Source organism: Drosophila persimilis, unplaced genomic scaffold, assembly GCF_003286085.1.
Source record: "Drosophila persimilis strain 14011-0111.01,24,50 unplaced genomic scaffold, DperRS2 tig00000000-arrow-pilon, whole genome shotgun sequence".
Classification (NCBI taxonomy): Eukaryota; Metazoa; Arthropoda; class Insecta; order Diptera; family Drosophilidae; genus Drosophila; species Drosophila persimilis.
The window spans coordinates 28,445,650-28,462,052 of record NW_020825288.1 but is presented as its reverse complement, the minus strand read 5'-3'; the positions used below and the strand labels follow the sequence as shown (position 1 = coordinate 28,462,052).

At 42.8% G+C, this 16,403-nt stretch overlaps 4 protein-coding genes across 4 annotated transcripts; 2 read left to right on the top strand and 2 right to left on the bottom strand.

Moving 5' to 3' along the window:
* The first annotated feature begins 7,426 nt into the window (after positions 1-7,426).
* Positions 7,427-8,349, top strand: LOC6594286. The gene is made up of 2 exons (XM_026990240.1): positions 7,427-7,510; positions 7,572-8,349. Exons 1-2 carry the CDS (start codon positions 7,442-7,444, stop codon positions 8,145-8,147), a joined length of 645 nt encoding a protein of 214 aa, XP_026846041.1. The 5' UTR covers positions 7,427-7,441; the 3' UTR covers positions 8,148-8,349.
* A 1,376-nt stretch (positions 8,350-9,725) lies between these two features.
* LOC6594285 lies at positions 9,726-10,621 on the bottom strand. Its single transcript, XM_002019575.2, has 2 exons — positions 10,372-10,621; positions 9,726-10,314 (listed from the first exon to the last, which is right to left on the bottom strand). The coding sequence occupies exons 1-2, from the start codon at positions 10,583-10,585 to the stop codon at positions 9,746-9,748; spliced, it is 783 nt and encodes a 260-aa protein (XP_002019611.1). The 5' UTR covers positions 10,586-10,621; the 3' UTR covers positions 9,726-9,745.
* A 173-nt stretch (positions 10,622-10,794) lies between these two features.
* Positions 10,795-15,264, bottom strand: LOC6594283 (T-complex protein 1 subunit eta). The gene is made up of 5 exons (XM_002019573.2): positions 15,181-15,264; positions 14,757-15,017; positions 13,861-14,680; positions 13,474-13,797; positions 10,795-11,215 (listed from the first exon to the last, which is right to left on the bottom strand). The coding sequence occupies exons 1-5, from the start codon at positions 15,181-15,183 to the stop codon at positions 10,998-11,000; spliced, it is 1,626 nt and encodes a 541-aa protein (XP_002019609.2). The 5' UTR covers positions 15,184-15,264; the 3' UTR covers positions 10,795-10,997.
* Positions 11,260-13,439, top strand: LOC6594284. Its single transcript, XM_002019574.2, has 2 exons — positions 11,260-11,752; positions 11,818-13,439. Exons 1-2 carry the CDS (start codon positions 11,305-11,307, stop codon positions 13,380-13,382), a joined length of 2,013 nt encoding a protein of 670 aa, XP_002019610.2. The 5' UTR covers positions 11,260-11,304; the 3' UTR covers positions 13,383-13,439.
* Positions 15,265-16,403: the final 1,139 nt, after the last annotated feature.

The window sequence follows — 16,403 nt, the reverse complement described above, 5'->3', positions numbered from 1 at the left end:
GAAGATTAAAACCACACACAAAAATACTGTCCTCACACAACAAAAACAACTTCTACAACAACAACGACAAGAGAACAAAGAAACAAAACAAAACAAAACAAAACCAACAAAAAAGATGCAAAATTCCACGCTACAACAACCCCATAGACCTTCCCCAAAAACAGCTACAGCTACAGCAAAAAAAAAAAGGTGTCAACTTCAATATACAAAACTTTATAAAGGCCAATATTCAAATGCGAAAGGAAAACCCACAGACTAACAAACGAACGAACGTACGACACGGACGGACGGATGGATGGATAGATGGATGGATGGCTTGGCTAAACAGAGGGAAACGATGATAAAGATATGAGTATGGGATGTAATGCACGATGGATACGAGAGATGAGATGGCTGGATCGTATCGTGGAAGGATGGAAGATGGAAGAACTTATATTATATATGTCTAACAACGGATACTTCACACAACTGAACATTGTTTTAAAGGTGATACGCAAATAGACTTGAAAACTAATTGATAAGTAAGACTATAAATAATATTTATGAGTAATTCAAAACAAAAACAAAACAAACTCAAAAAATGGACGCTAGAAGCGCAGCATAACAGTACAGTTTATGTTTATCCACCCCTAAAAAAAGCGGACAAAATGTGCAACGTACCTTAAATGTTGATGAGAATTAAAGAAGAAGAAGAAGAATAAGAAGAAAGATGGCAGAAGTATATTCGAGAGATTGATACGCATATAATAAAATAATACAAACAAAACAATAAATAAATGAATGATACATAAATGATATAATAATAACTAAAATAATAATACTACAAATCGTATACCCACCAAATCGCAAAAAAGACTAATTCAACAAAAACAAAAACTCAACGACAAAAACTCAACGCAACGCAACGCAGCAGCCGGCAGAAGCAGAAGCAGCGTTGCATCTACACACAGAGGCAGCGTTGCATCCAAGTACTAGCAGCAGTAGCCGCCGCAGAGCAGCAGCAGCAGCAGCAGCAGCGCAAAATGCATTCAAACTTGCCTACAAATCCCCCTTCTATTCATTAAGATATATAGTGTGATCCCGAAATCCCCACCCACCCCCATTTATTGTAATTCCCTTGACCTTTTATTAGAGACTCTTCCATTACCATTTAGTTTTAAAGAGAAAGTCCCCTCCCCCATCCCTCAATTATTCTACATACATGTGTAAATTCTTAATTGTAATTGCGAATGGCTTTAAAACAAAAATTCTTAATTTAAACATTCTTGAATTGTACATAGAGAAGAAATCGAGAAGAACAATGCTAAAAATGTTCAAAATAAAAAAGTTTTCAATCAAAAAATTGTAAATCAACTAAAAGCGAATAAGAAATCATATGTAGCGCAAACATTTTATTTATTTCCAAACAAATATATTTGATCTTGCGCCCAAAAACAGCCGAAATGATACGAAATGATTGTGAAACACAATACAAGAAAAATATATTAGTTGCAATCCCCGCCCTCGAAAAGGGATACAAGAGAAAGAGAGAGAAATGGAGAGGAAACTACTTTTATGTAAAAAACTATTCGTTGATGCTCAATACTGAAACACTTGAACCCAGTACCTTATTTTCATTATTAGCATTACTATTAATTGTTAACATTTAATATGTATGTAAATTATTTAAGCATATCCCCGCCCCCGCCTCCTCCCCATCTCCTAAACCTCTTAAAAACCCAAAAAGTTATATGTATTTTGCGTAGAAGAGAATGATAACCCATATGCTGTGGCAGGCAAGCAGCAGCGCGTGAGTTTTGTTATTAGTGTTTTTGCCAAATGAATTGGCCAACCGAGTGATAAGCCAAAAACAAAAATTAAACAAAACCCCCCCACTCCCAAATTGATAGGAAAACCATCCCTTAAATAATATGAACACCATAATAATTTGAGTTATATATTGTTTTAACTGAAAAAGAAAACTTCCTGAAGCTAAATTATGAGGATGAGACGACGAAGGATGAAGGATGAAGGATGAGAGAGATAGTTTTAAAAAATGTTGAAAGCCAAAAAAAGTCATGCACTGTTTAGGTTTACTTGAGCAAGTTGTCATATATTGGTAGCTTTAAAGGCTTGTATCTTCAAGTTACACACAAAACCCCTTTCCCCCCCCCATACACATACATATATACTACTTAGAGTATTTGAGCGATCGAGCAGTGCTCGTGGCATGCCCCCCAAGACACCACACAGACAAACCCCCGCCCCCGCCCTCCTTTCAGAAGAATCCCATCTGGAATTCTTGCGCAGAATTTTGCATTTTTTTGTTAAGTGTTACTTACTGGACGTCAATTTATGAAGAGAACAGGATTTCATTGAAGAAAGATAAAACAGAAAACCATAATAATAATAATACAAAACAAAACAAAACAGACCAAAACTTGGAGCCATGGCCAAAGCCGCACCTTGGATCAATGAGATGGCAGGGGGGTACAAGCGTTACGGTTCGGTAACTTTTTCAACACCAATCAGTACAAATTAATTTCCATTTCAAAAGTTGGAGCCCAGCCAAGATCAAAGCGTGCTCTATACGATGTGCGGGCCCTCATCGTTTGTACCCACCCCCCCTCGTGTGTTCCAAGGCAGCGGCTGCGGTTCGGCCCCCCCTGAAGAAGAAGAAGACGAAGAAGAAGGAAAATTCATTTTAATTTAAAAGCATATCGACGAAAAATTAATAAACTATTCTATTGGAGTTCGAATATTATTTTTATCCCACATTTTTTTAAGCCAGAAGATTCGTCGCAGCATATATATTTGTTTTAATTCTCCATTGATCTAATTTACAATTTAATTTGCAATTTTTTGTGATACTTTGCTATATTTTTAAACCTGGTATATATACAAATTATAAACAAATGATAAATGAAGAAAGGAAAAAGATAAGAAAAGAAAAGAGAAAAATGCCCCAAACACACAAAATACCCCATGAATGAATGAGGACCACTGCTGTGAAGCAGTAGAGTTAAGATCCAGAGTACTGTAACTATATTGAAGAAGAAGAAAAAACAACTGTGAATACTACACTGAGATAAACATTTGTAAAAGCAATATATTGGAATTGTGTTAAATCCAAGTCAACTTGTAACATTTGAGAAAAACAAAAGAAAAACCCTTACAAACCAAATCCATTCAACAGAAAAAACAATAGAAGAACAAAAAAAAAAGAAAATAAAAAATTGTACACGGCTTTTATGAAGTAATTTGTTAAAGCTTTGTATGATTAAACAAAAAAAAAAAACCCCAAATTTGTGTTTTTATTTGCATTTTGTAACCGTTTACTTTTTTAGTTGGCGATTCATTTTTCAGAGCTCATTGGCAAATAACCCCCCTTTACTCCAAGCTACTCCACTGTAAACCCCACGCCTCTGGTACACCATGTGCTCCCCACGAGATTCCAGTTTCCAGATTCCAGCCTTCTTCCACTGTTGTTTGTTCTCACATGTTCCAGGCTTTGATTTGCTGCACAATTTCCAAGCGAGAGAGAAACCGCTAGCCTAAGCGAATGAGTACAAGTAAATGCATAAATACGAGCATGTATACACATATGCAGCTGCAGTACATACATACATACGTATGTGAGCAGCTAGCCACAGTTACACACAAATAAATAAAATGATAGAGAAACTTTATAGCGCCGAAGAGTAAATATCCTCTGCAGGCCGACAAACAACACGACAAGCAATAAAACACTTTCCTTTCGTTTCTATGTGGCCTAACACACTATCCTGATTGTTCCTATGTTAATTCTACATAGATGATATGTGCCTGTAGGGGTAGGACAAACAGTATGATAAGTGCGATATGTCATTGTGAGTTGGATAAATTTATATACGCAACATTTAAGCATTTTATAGATTCTTACACAAGAAACCAAAACGAAAGCCCAGCATGATAACGATAAATGTTTAAAGGTTTTATTACACCACAGATAACACATAATAGATACATACATACATATAACAAACAAAATATATATATATATATATATATACATACATACATATATATATATATAGATATGAAGCGATAGGCGAGCTCCGAATACATCAAAGTCAAGTTAAAACTTAAGAAAAATCATTACACAATTGCCTAAACGATCAAAAAAACAATCAATGTAAAAGTCCCCCCAAAGAGATCATCATCAAAAATACCCTAAACCCCGACCCAATACCCCGCTCCTACCATCCTACCATCCCACCACCCACCTTCCCCCAATTCCCCAAAGAAATGAACAAAGAGATTGGGAAATTTTCAATATTCAACGACAAATGCAGATGGCGGCACAGCGACCACCCCCCCAGGCCAAAGTGGAAGAGAGAGCGATGCGGCGAGAGAGAGTGATTGAAAGAGTTTCTGGTTCAGTTCAGAGGTAAGTGGGCAAAAACATGATCATGACTCATTCGCACTATAAACTAGCATTTGGATTGGACTCTGGTATGGGCAGTATTGTTGGAGGTTTCTCTAGAGGTTGCCCGAAGAAAAAAAGAGACGACTATCAAATGGTGAACGTGTCTTCCATCACCTTTGTCGCACACCTCCCCATAGCAACATAGTGTTTTGTTTTGTATACCGCTGCAGAGGGTATGATGAATCAGACAAGATGTTTGGAGCGCAGAAACCGACAAGATCGGAACACCAATAAAGACTACATTGCAGTTGGCAGAAAAAACATTTAGTATCTTGAGACATAATCCAACCAAACGGGTGACTTTATCATAGCTGCCATGGGAAAGTTGGATCGAAAGGGTATCCACAAAGGCCTCGGCCTCACAAGCTAGCCTTCTTCTCTAGGTTTTTTTTGTGTCTCTATTTCTTTATAATCGGTGTCGCAAAAGAAAACTGGATTTACAGACAGCACGAAGCAGCGGTTTAATTTTTTTGTTTTTAAATGATTTCAGACCACCCCTGTACATACAAACATAGCATATACATATGTACATATGTACATCAGTATGTGCTCAAACTTAAAGCGAATCAAAAGCGTAAACAATTTGGTTTTTATTTTGCTTTCTGTTGCGCTACTCTTTTATTTTTATGGCGCTGCTTTAAGCTAATTGCGAACGATAAATGTGTGTGAGATAGTGAGTTTGTATGTGGAAAGGAGCACAAACTAAGGTATATTAAATATAAGGTATGGCAGTCCGATAGAGCACCCACTTTTCGCCAGGCGAACATCCTTCAATGAAGCTTTTGCCACGTGAAAGAGCAGGAAGGAAATGTAAAATGCAAACTAAGCATTTGGCGGCACTGCCTCACCCCACTATTTAATATACGTTGCACAACAGTAACGACGACGACGCAAAAGCTTCTCTTCCCTCTCGCTCGCACGTCCGCTTAGATTTTCGATTGCGAGAGTTTTTGCATTTTTGTTGCTGGGAAAAAAGAAGCAAAACAAAAGCAAAAACTAAAAGCTGAAGACAAAAACAAGTAAGCGTGATCAAATATGAGCTGCGACAGCTAGGATACCCTGTACCATGACACGACTATTCAGCTGGACGGCAGCTATTTTGAGAAAATTTTTATCAGAAAATCAGAAAGCTGAAAATATTGTTAAAGGAAGGTAGATGTCCCTCTAAGCCGCATAGTGCGCCCATAGAGGGATGTTAGATACAGTAATCCAATTTAATAAGACGGCCATGCTATTGAGAAGCCCAGGGTATTAAAACGAGACGGGGAATAACAAAAAGTGTGCGTGCACCACTGGGTCTCGTCTCGGGGACGTGAACAGGGCCGGGGATCTCGGGTCTGGTAGATGTTTTTTCCACGCAATTGGTATCTGTGAGATACATACACAGGCAGAGATACCACACGCGCTCACACACATATACAATACATATGTACATCAAAATACGTATGTACATACATATGTATGTATACCCGCCAAAGATGGATGTTCATATTTACAAGTTTTGTGCGTTGGTCTCCCCGACGACGACCCGAGTCGAGTACGCAAACGCTCAACAAAATAAAAAAAGTATAAAAATAAAATGGAATACATAATGTGCATATGTATGAGGCGTCAACACATATGACATATGTACATACATATGTATGGTATGTACACTTATGCTCAAAATAATAAGTACTCAGCCAACACTTGAATTTAAAATAAAATAATTCAAAGAGCGACGCTGATAGGGATGTTATCTGGTAGGTTGAGATTCCTATCGAGAACCAACAAGGAACTCCATACAAAATACATAAATATGTACATCAAACCAAGAAAACCTAGTGGAAAATAAAAAGAAAATAAATAATGAGTCGAAATGTTACAACTCAGCTCAAGCGTAAAAGGGTGGGTTGGGAAAAAATACATTAAGTACATAGTACATACATACATATATGATTTGCCAGTTGAAATTCCATTTAGGGATGAGTACTTAATATTTTTACCATAAGTGTACTATCTGCATGTGTGTATGTATGTATGTCTGTATGTCTGTATATTCTGCAACGTTCGTGTCAACGGTTATTTTATTTTCATTTTTCTTTTTTGTTGCTTTTGTCAGGCTATGGAATAATTTTATATTTGCTGCGCAATTTCTATTATTGATTCCCTGTTATTTGTTTTATGCTTTTCTTCGCTTGGCCCCCTATCATAGTCGCCTGTTCTGCTTTCGCATGTACATATGTATGTACATACATATGGATGTGTGTATTCCCTAGATGTGATAGCCAGTTGGCACCTTATCGCCTATAGTGGTTCTGTGTACATTTTAATTATTATTGCACGCGTTCACACAGCACAGAAATGGGCGATTGGGAATTGTTGTTTCCCTTTGGTTTGATAAGAAAAAATCCCAAGCTAGCATATTTTGAACCCTTGCGAAAATCAAACAATTTCATGGCACCGCGTAACGGAAATGGCTACGAACGAGTTCCGAAAAATAAAGGTGGATGATTCATGAATCTGAAATAACCATGCGGGTTGGCTTCGGAGTAAATTTAACAAACTCCCGTACAATAAACAAAACGCTTATAAGACTTTTATTTGCTTTATATGGATTTCAATACGATTTTTGTATTGTTAATTGCACGTGCGCTTGTATATATGTATGTATGTACATATGTACACACTCTTACGTACAGTAAAGCTCTCTGTGCAGACAATCCTGTGTACCTATCCCCCTCTGTAGTTCCCTTGGAAATCCTAGGTGTACCAGTATGATATATACTTTTCATCTAAGCCACCACGTGACTAGAAAAAACATGCACGCTCCCCACACTACGGCTATCGCCTGCCAGGCATTCATTGAATGAATTCGCTTATCGGTCAAGCGACTGATAATGATGAGCCGCCATTGGTGACCTTTGGGGCAGATAAGGGCCCTCCTATCATCTGTATTTAGTGGTGTGATCTATGCTGGGACTCCAGTCAAACAATTCCCAGTCTCCCAGCAAGATGTCGCTCTCTGTGGCTGTTGTGGCAGCCAGCATTTGGCTGATCGTGTGCACATTTTCCTTGGTTCAGGCAGGACACTCTACTTTCTACCATTCGGATCTAGCCAGTCTAATATGACGATCTCTTGCAGGCGAATGTGCGGTTTCACTTCACGCTGGACTTCCATGTTAAGCAGCCGGCCAACGGCCAGGACGAGACCATCAACAAAACCATCCTTGTGGAGAACAATCAAATATCCGTGATAGACAATGAGCCAACGACAAAGTCACCCATCAGCCAGTGGACAGATCAGGAGCAATACAATGAGGCGACTGTGCAGAAGGTGGTGGAGGCCAGGCGGGCGGTACAGCAGCTCAACGTAGAGTTGGCTCCCCTGGTGGGTCGTAGCAACGATCTGGCCATCCGTCTGAAGCAGAGCCTGCGCTACGTCAACGAAGTGGATGCCACGCTTGAGAACCTCTCAAACTTTGGACAACTTGTGGAGCTCCTGCGGAAGTTTGTCATCCTAGTGGATGCCCTAAGGGAGCCCGCCAACTATGGGGGTATTCGTTCCCTGGAATATGTACTCCTCAAGCTGGCCCTGGAGAAGTACGAGCTGAATAGCAAGCGGCAGGAGATCAACGAGTATTTACAGCGGGCGGAGACCGCCTGGACGAGCTATAAGAGCACGCAGGTGGTTCTATTGGAGAACTCGAACACAACCTGAGATTTCATTTGGATATAGGCTTACACACATACACATTTTCACCCGTAGATTCATTGTAGATCGTAGTGCATAGGTTATAAGGGCACAAGCAGAAGAGCAAACAAAGACCAGCATCAATTGGTAGATACAATCGATGCACCAGCGACAAGGGCGGCCGCTCCGTCGTCGGGACCCTTGAAAGAAATAAAAACCATCAAAGGGACTTCCTGCCTATTATTCGGTTCCACTAGAACGCTCAGGATTGCTACAGGTATAGGGACCATGCATGGCATCAGCCCAGGGGTTGGGTTTTGGGCATTCATCTGACCTAAATCTCCCTCTCCCTGACTATGGGATTGAAAATACGTTACACACGCTGGGAATACGTTAATATACGAGAGGGTATGCAGGTAGCCGACGACGCAGAGCTAAGGGAGCATTAAAATGCTGAAACAACAGCTGCCGGAGCCATGGCATGTCTAATGTGGTGTGAGTGGAGGGAACAGGAACGAGAACGAGAACGGATCGGGTCCCGATCGTAGTCTCGAAATTCCTGAAACTCGAAACAACCACGAAATACAATCGTCCATCATCCTTACTTCTTCCATATGCAGCAGTTGAGTGGCAAATGGAATGGGGGGAGACTACTAAAAATACAATTATTAACAGCGCAGCATATATGTATGTGTATGAAATGATGGTATATGGAGTTGAGGGCGGTTTAAGAGGGTAAAGTTACCGTTACCCTACGCCTGCCACATAGGGAGTCAACAGTCACATAGGGAACAGCTTGGAACTCTCCCCCTGTAAGCCGACACCGAAATCAGAATTCTTTGACTTAACGGGGGGGAAGCCTTAACGGTTTTCACAGTGATTTCCTTTATAAAGGGTGCAATCTGAAGTGGCGACTTATGAATATACATATATACATACATATGTATGTTCGTATGCACGTAAGTTTTGCAGTGAGAAAAAAACCATGGCATGAAGAAATCATCGGTATACATAAAGGAAACCCGATTGGCATAAAAGAGACAAGGTATACAGGTTTAAGCTCTTTTTTTATATTTATTTATAAACCGAAACTGGTCGAACCGCTTTGGACGGCCGGCTATCCGATGGCTTATGTGTGTTTTTGACAGTTTATGTTTTTGCTAAAATATTGCTGCATGTGACAAGCATGTATTAGGATTGGATTTGATCCAAAGGTGGGGATAAGGATTAGGAAATGGGAGGAAGAATATGGGATTTAATGGTTTCATTTATCTTATTGGTATTTATATTAAATTCCTTCTATTACAGTTATGATACGATCTCCTTCCACATGCCTTCAATATCCAAACTCTGTACTATGATCCATTGTGATAAATAAATCTTCTCTTTTTTACATTTCTTAAAAGAAATATATACTTTATTCCATTCCTTGTAGAGTACCCAAGTAATATTACAGTATTTCAAATGTCGCGGTATATGCCAAGAGTCGATAGCCGATAACGATTACGTTCTCTGTTACGCGTACAAAAAGTGCTGTAATACTAATGTTATATTGCCTCGCTGCTAACAGCAAAAATTTTAAATAAGAAAAACACATTTTATGGGTTATTTCTATAGCTACTGTTTTAATTTGGCTTGAAATTGCGAAGTATTTTTAATACTTCTATTTGAAAGTCGAGCTTTTGATCGGCATTCATTCTTTGCATATGCGGCTTAATGCTATCAAAGAACGCCTGATCGGCATCTGGGGCGGCGGAAGTTGGTGCAGAGACATTAGTAAAGCTGGCGAAGTCTCCTGAGAATGGAGTGACTGATCGCTTGGCGGGGGTGGCACCACATTCTGGATGCGTTGAGTTATCTGCTGTGCCGCTAAGATCGCCCAGCAAGGAATGCAGATTATTTGGCAATGAAGAGTTTGTGGCGGCCGGCAGATCGGTTGTTTTCTCCTCTGAGCATCGCCGCTTTTTAGCTGTTCTTTGGGCGCAAATGCGCTTCTGTTTGCAAGGCGATTTGGTTTCCTCCTTTAGGGGCTCCTCTTCATCATCGGTTTCAGTCTTGACATCCAGCAGAAAGCTTAGCTCTTGCTCGTATATGTAGGATGCCCGCACCATCACATCTTTGCCACTCTGTCGCATTCGGTACACACGCAAATAGCTGTCGCGCGTGTTTTTCCAACGCTTCATTAGGGTTTTTACTGCAATTATTTGATAAACATAAAGCACCTGCAACGATTCCTTGTGGGTAGTCTTACCAATTTCGTTCTTCTCGGCATCACTGGCTGTTGCAAAGTTCTTGCACAGTTCTTGGCTAATTTGCTGCCAAGCCTGATCCCGAAGTTCCCGGTTATGGAAGTTTGGGTGTCGGCGCTCCCAGATAATCGTCCGCTTGTGTACGGCTTCAATGAACTCATACATGGAGTACCGCAAATTGGCTCCAGCAGTTCGAAGTACCTTGTGATTTCCCATTTTGGTTTATTATTTATTAATATCAACAATTAAATTAGCAGCGCAGGAAAAAAACAAGACAGCGCTTTACAGCACGCTGCTATGGCGGTCTGTTGGCCCTAACATATACAATGTTGCGTCTTACAGCACGCTGATACGCACACATTTGGCCTTAAAAGAGATAATGATGCCACCCTGTTCCAATTAAACAACAATTTTTGTTATGAAAATAGGTTTTAATTTTGTTTTATTATTAAACATATACAGAGAGGTCAGTTGATTAATTTAGCTGTTGAGGGGTGCAACGCGAAAATCCTGCATATGCCAATGCGAACTATGACCGAGTAATACGTGTACGTGTTAAATTAGAAGAGAAATGCAAGTGAATGTGAGGATGATTAGTGTTCGTGTACTATTGTGTTCCTTGCTTGATTTACATGGGCCTGCCCATGCCGCGGCCCATACCACCCGCCATGGGAGCTTCGCCGGCCTTGGGGCTCTTTATTGTCTCGTCCACGGAAAGAATCATGCAGGCGGCTTCGGCGGCAGCAGTCAAGGCATTGATCTTGATAATCGATGGCTCCCACACGCACTGCTCAAAGTTGTCGGAGATGTCTTCCTTGGTAATGTCAACGCCATACCACTGACCACCTGGAACGAGAAAAGCAATTTTATTTTTGAATATACAGTAATATTTGAAACATGGTGGCAGCACCGACAATGCCCGCGCGCACACGAATATGCAGTTGTGCGAAAGAGCACACACTATACCACATGTGCGTCGAGCGAAAGAGCAAGCAGGGGCGAGAAAACACGCGTTAGCAGAGAGCACTCTGGAGATATTTATATTTGAAAAAAGTAATATTTCGAGCAAAATGTCTACCTCGGGACGCAAGCGCAAGCAGCAGCTAAAGCCGCGCCAGGATGATCACAGATCGCCGATAAAGCGCAACAGTGTGGACATTAAAAAGGAGCCGCTCGACAGAGGGTACCCGGCGCTCGCCGACTATGACCTGAGCAGCGCCGACATCAAGCCCGATTTGACAGAGCTCCATCTGGAGATGGCGGCGTCGGGCCGTCCACAGCCCCCAGCTCAAATCGGACCCGACCTGGACAATCAGGAGAGTGACTCAGACGAAGACGGCTACTCTGAGATAAACTACGAGGCGGCCGATATCTTTACCCAAGGTAAGCAGTATTCCCCACTTCCACTAGCAACTCCACCCTTGACTTATGTAACCCTTGTCGTGCAGACGAAGTGGACGACTATGATCCGGAGTGGACAACGCAGCAGTCCAGCACTCGCCTGCTCTTCAAGTTCAACACACCGTTGCAGCAGACGGGCCTGAAAGGCGGCAAGAACTACATGGGTCCCCAGCACTACTTCAACCAGATCCTCGGCCACCGGGGCACGTTCTTCTTCTCGCTGGCCAAGAGCTGCAACATGCGTGCCAATGGCGGGAACCTGACCCACGCCGAGGAGATGGAAGCATTTGTGGGCCTCTCCCTCCTCATGAGTGATGTGAAGCTGAGCGAGCTCTCCGACTACTGGAACAACAAAGCGCACTACGGATTTGTTGGTTTCAATGAGAAGATGACCCTGGAACGCTATCGCCAGCTGATGCAGTGGCTCAACTTCGATGCCCTCGATGTGAAGGGGAAGAGCAATGGAGAGGATTACAATAAATTGCTGGCATTCATCAACGAACGCATGGCGGAGCTGTATGTCTGCGGCCAGCAGCTGGTGCTCAATGACCCAGTGACCCTATGGAAGGGCAGATTCAGCTACAATCAGGATTTGGCGCACAAATTCCGCAGCAATGCGTTCCTTCTACACATGCTTACGGAGCAGAGCGGCCTGGTCATTAAAGTTCTCCCAGAGATTGTGCTGCGAGAGAAAGCAGGCTCCTGGGTTCGTAATTCCCGACAGTTGGTGGAGCACCGAAATGAACTGGCCCTGAAGCTGGTGGAGGATCATCAGGAGGGACGAACTGTTTACGCGTCCAAGTTCTATGGCAGCTATGGCCTTGCCTTTGAGCTGTCCAAAGTGAACACCTATTGCACTGGACTGCTGGACAGGAATAGGTATGGCAACAGCAAGGCCTTGGTGCATCAGCAGCTGACATCGAACAGCATTGCCATGTGGTATGCCACTCCCCCATTGATGATGGGCAAGTGGCGGCGTCGCGAGAAGAGTTTGTACTTCTTTAGCTCCGATTGTCTGGCCATCTATTCGAAAGAGATGTCCATGCAAAAGACAAATGCCCGACCGAAGCTCATCCAGGAGATAGACCGGCAATTGCGGCCGGCCAACAACACTAGACAGCAATTGATTGAGTATCAGCCGACTTGCCAGGGCCTGCAGTCGGACAAAAAACTGGCCATCTTTCTGCTCAATATGATTGTCTACAACTCGTATCTGCTGTATCAGAACAATACCCCACTGCCGCGAGGAGGAGATGGCACACTGAAGTATAAAAACTATCCCGAATTTCGTGTGGCAATCATTCGGTCGCTGCTGAGGTTGGAGACGGCGGGCACGGAGCCAACTGTTGCTGCCACGAGCCCAAACAAAGCCGAAGTACCCGAGAAGATCAAGAAGGTGACGGCGATCCCGGAGATGAAGTTAATCACTACCATACGACATGACCCGATCCTTATACGCCAGAATGGTAAGCCAGCACGAAAGAATTGTCGCTACTGCCACAAAGGTGGCATGCTGCAGTACAGCAAATACATGTGCAACAGTTGCCCGGACAAGCCAGGTCTGTGCCAAGATCCCTGCTTCCGCCTGTGGCACGAGCAGCTCAAAAAGTAGAACCTCCACATTTCATTGTATAAACAGATTAAAGATTAAATACTATAAAGCCCCAAATATTGTCTATAAATTGCATCTGATCTGTACTCACCAAGAGAGTGCTTCTGGCGCAGCTTGTTCAGAATGTTGGTGGCATCGAAGCCGGCATTGTCGCACAATTGGCGCGGTATGATCTCCAGTCCCTTGGCAATGGCTGCAATCAGCAGCTGCTCCTTGCCAGCAATTGTACGCGAGTAGTCGCGCAGCAGCCGGGAGAGTTCCATTTCAATGGCACCACCGCCAGCCACAACCGAATCGTGTTTGATGGTGCGACGCACAATCATAATGGCATCGTGCAGCGAACGTTCAGTCTCCTCGAGGAACTGCTCGGCACCGCCGCGCAGGATCAATGTGCTTGTCTTGGCATTGGGACAACCTGCCCGAAAACAGAGAACCCTTTAAGCAAACGACTTCTTTTAGTAGTGAGAGCACGACTTACCCTGGAACAAATTGAAGCGCTCACCGCCCACCTGAACCTCCTTAAAGGTCTCGCAGAGACCGAGGACATCGGCCTTGATGTCATTGGCTGTGGTCATCACAGCACCGCCGCAGGCCTTCATTGTGCGCTTGAGATCCTCTTCGGGGACACGACCAGCGCAGAAAATGTCGCGATCTGCGAAATACTGTGTGGCCACATCGCCAATGGCCAGCTTGGACAGCACCACATTGGCACCGGACTCGACAATTTTGGCCAATTTGTTGTACAGAATCTGCCATTCGGCATCAACGATCTTCTGATACTCCCGGACATTGTCCACACGAACCTCGGCATTGTCGCGCTCTGCCTTCAGCTCCAGTTCGATGTTCAGCAAGGCAATCTTGCAGGGTGCATACGACTTGGGGGCCATCTCGAAGCCGGCATATGAGAAGGTCTTCTTGAAGGCCACGCCAGAGACCAGTTGGGACTCCTCCAGCGAACCGCCGGTGACCTTCTTGATGCCAATCATGTTCAGTGGCAGCAGCTCATCCAGCGAGAGCACAGCATCCACAACGATGCGGGCAAAGAAATCCTTCTGCTGATGGATCAGCTTGGAAGACATGGCTGTGGCAGCGCATTTCTCCAGCAGAGTACGCTGTTCCTCCTTCGACTGCTTCTCAATGCGCACGGCCATTTCGTTGATTTTGTCCATGCACAGCTGCAGAGACTTTCGGATGGCCTTGATAATGATGCGCGCATGGACACCCTCCTCAACGAACGGTTTCACCTGCTTGAGGAACTCACCGGCCAGCAACACCACCGAAGTGGTACCATCACCCACCTACCAGAGAAAACAAAATGGAAACAAGGTGAGTCACGTGCCTAAATTTTCATTTCGGGCCATTTCGAATTTTTACCTCGGCGTCTTGTGACTTGGCTATGTCGACGAGGGTCTTGGCGGCCGGATGTATAATCTCCAGGAGCTTCATGATGGTGGCGCCATCATTCGAGATGGTCGCCTTGCCCTGGGCATTGACAATTAGCTTGTCCATACCCCGGGGACCCAGAGTGGTCCGCACGGCATCCACAATCATCTGGCAGGCATTGATGTTGGACACCAGCTGGGGCCTACCCTGCGACGTGTCCGTACCTTCCTTCAGGAGCACAATTTGCGGTTGCTAAAAACAGAATCCAAATAAATCTCATCATTAGTCAGCGCCAGATGTCGGCTTTTGCCAGAAGCTTCTTTGCAGGTTATGTTTACATTCGCATGCTATCCCACAGCAAATGCATATTTCTACCACCGAAGGCCATCGGGTGGCTATTTACAGGATGACTTACCATTTTTATGTGATAGTATTTGCCGTTTTCAAGTTAAAGTCGTTTAAAACAATCAATTTCCAAGCAGACAGCAGGCAGCGGCACGTTGTTAGAGCTGGAGAAACGTCGATTTATTATCGATGCCCGCCAGGCTGCCGATGAAAAAACTAACTTGGCCCACCTAAGCCCCCCTTATTTAAACAGTTCAACGACTTGTTGTAAATATTAACGATTGTAAATTCTTCTTGTAGATTCATGCCATCTTTCCTCTGAACTTAAAAATAACCTCGCAAACTTTCACCTGAACTGCGCTAAAATTATTAAATTTGCATTATTTTCCGTGGAAAATGGAAATACCCCCTTGGCTTATAATAGGTTAATCGTTCTCCGTCAAGGATTGCCAACCATATTGCTCAATTTTGATATTCCGTCAAATATTACTAGATAGATCGAACATTTAGCCACGTCCACATAATTTTATCCGTTTTATTAACCAATTTTATACTTGGCTGGTTTATTTGACACATATGTTTTATTGGATTTTGCCTAAAAAAAGGCTTTTACGAAAATGGTCAAACAAATAAAACGTAATAAAACGTAACGATAAAAATCGTTCCTATTGCTCAATTTTGAAATTCCGTTGAATAATGCTGACTAACTAAAACCCTTAGCTCTGCCCACATAATTTAAGGCCATTGATGAATAATTGTTCTACAATATTAGCTACTTTTAAAAACTATTTCGTATTTTATTGTGTCTAAAACAAGCTGTAATCAAAAAGTCAACAAAAAACAGTTCCAACGTAAGTGAGTTTCTGAATATACCGGTTAAATGATTACCCGATTCAAGTTCGGTCATCGATACTATCTACTGGATACGAGTGGTGCGCGCCAAATAGAAATTGTTTGAAAGTGAATGAGCGAAAAGGGTTTAAATCCAATCCATTGGAATAAATTATACACGTAATTATTATACACATACACGTACGATTTGAGAGCGAAAATTAAAAAAAACCTGCGTATAGAAGTATCAATACCCGTTTGTAAAGTATTAAACGCACCGTAAGCGGTCATTCTGAACTCAAGCCCCCTTTATTTAAACGGTAAAAACTTGAGTGAAACGGAAACGCGGAATAAAACACGGCAACTACACAGAGCTTAAAGCGTACGCGCGTTATTTTAAAATTAAAAGCACGATGGTCACACTGACGTGCAACGTTGTTGACCGTTGAGCGGCGTTTTTGA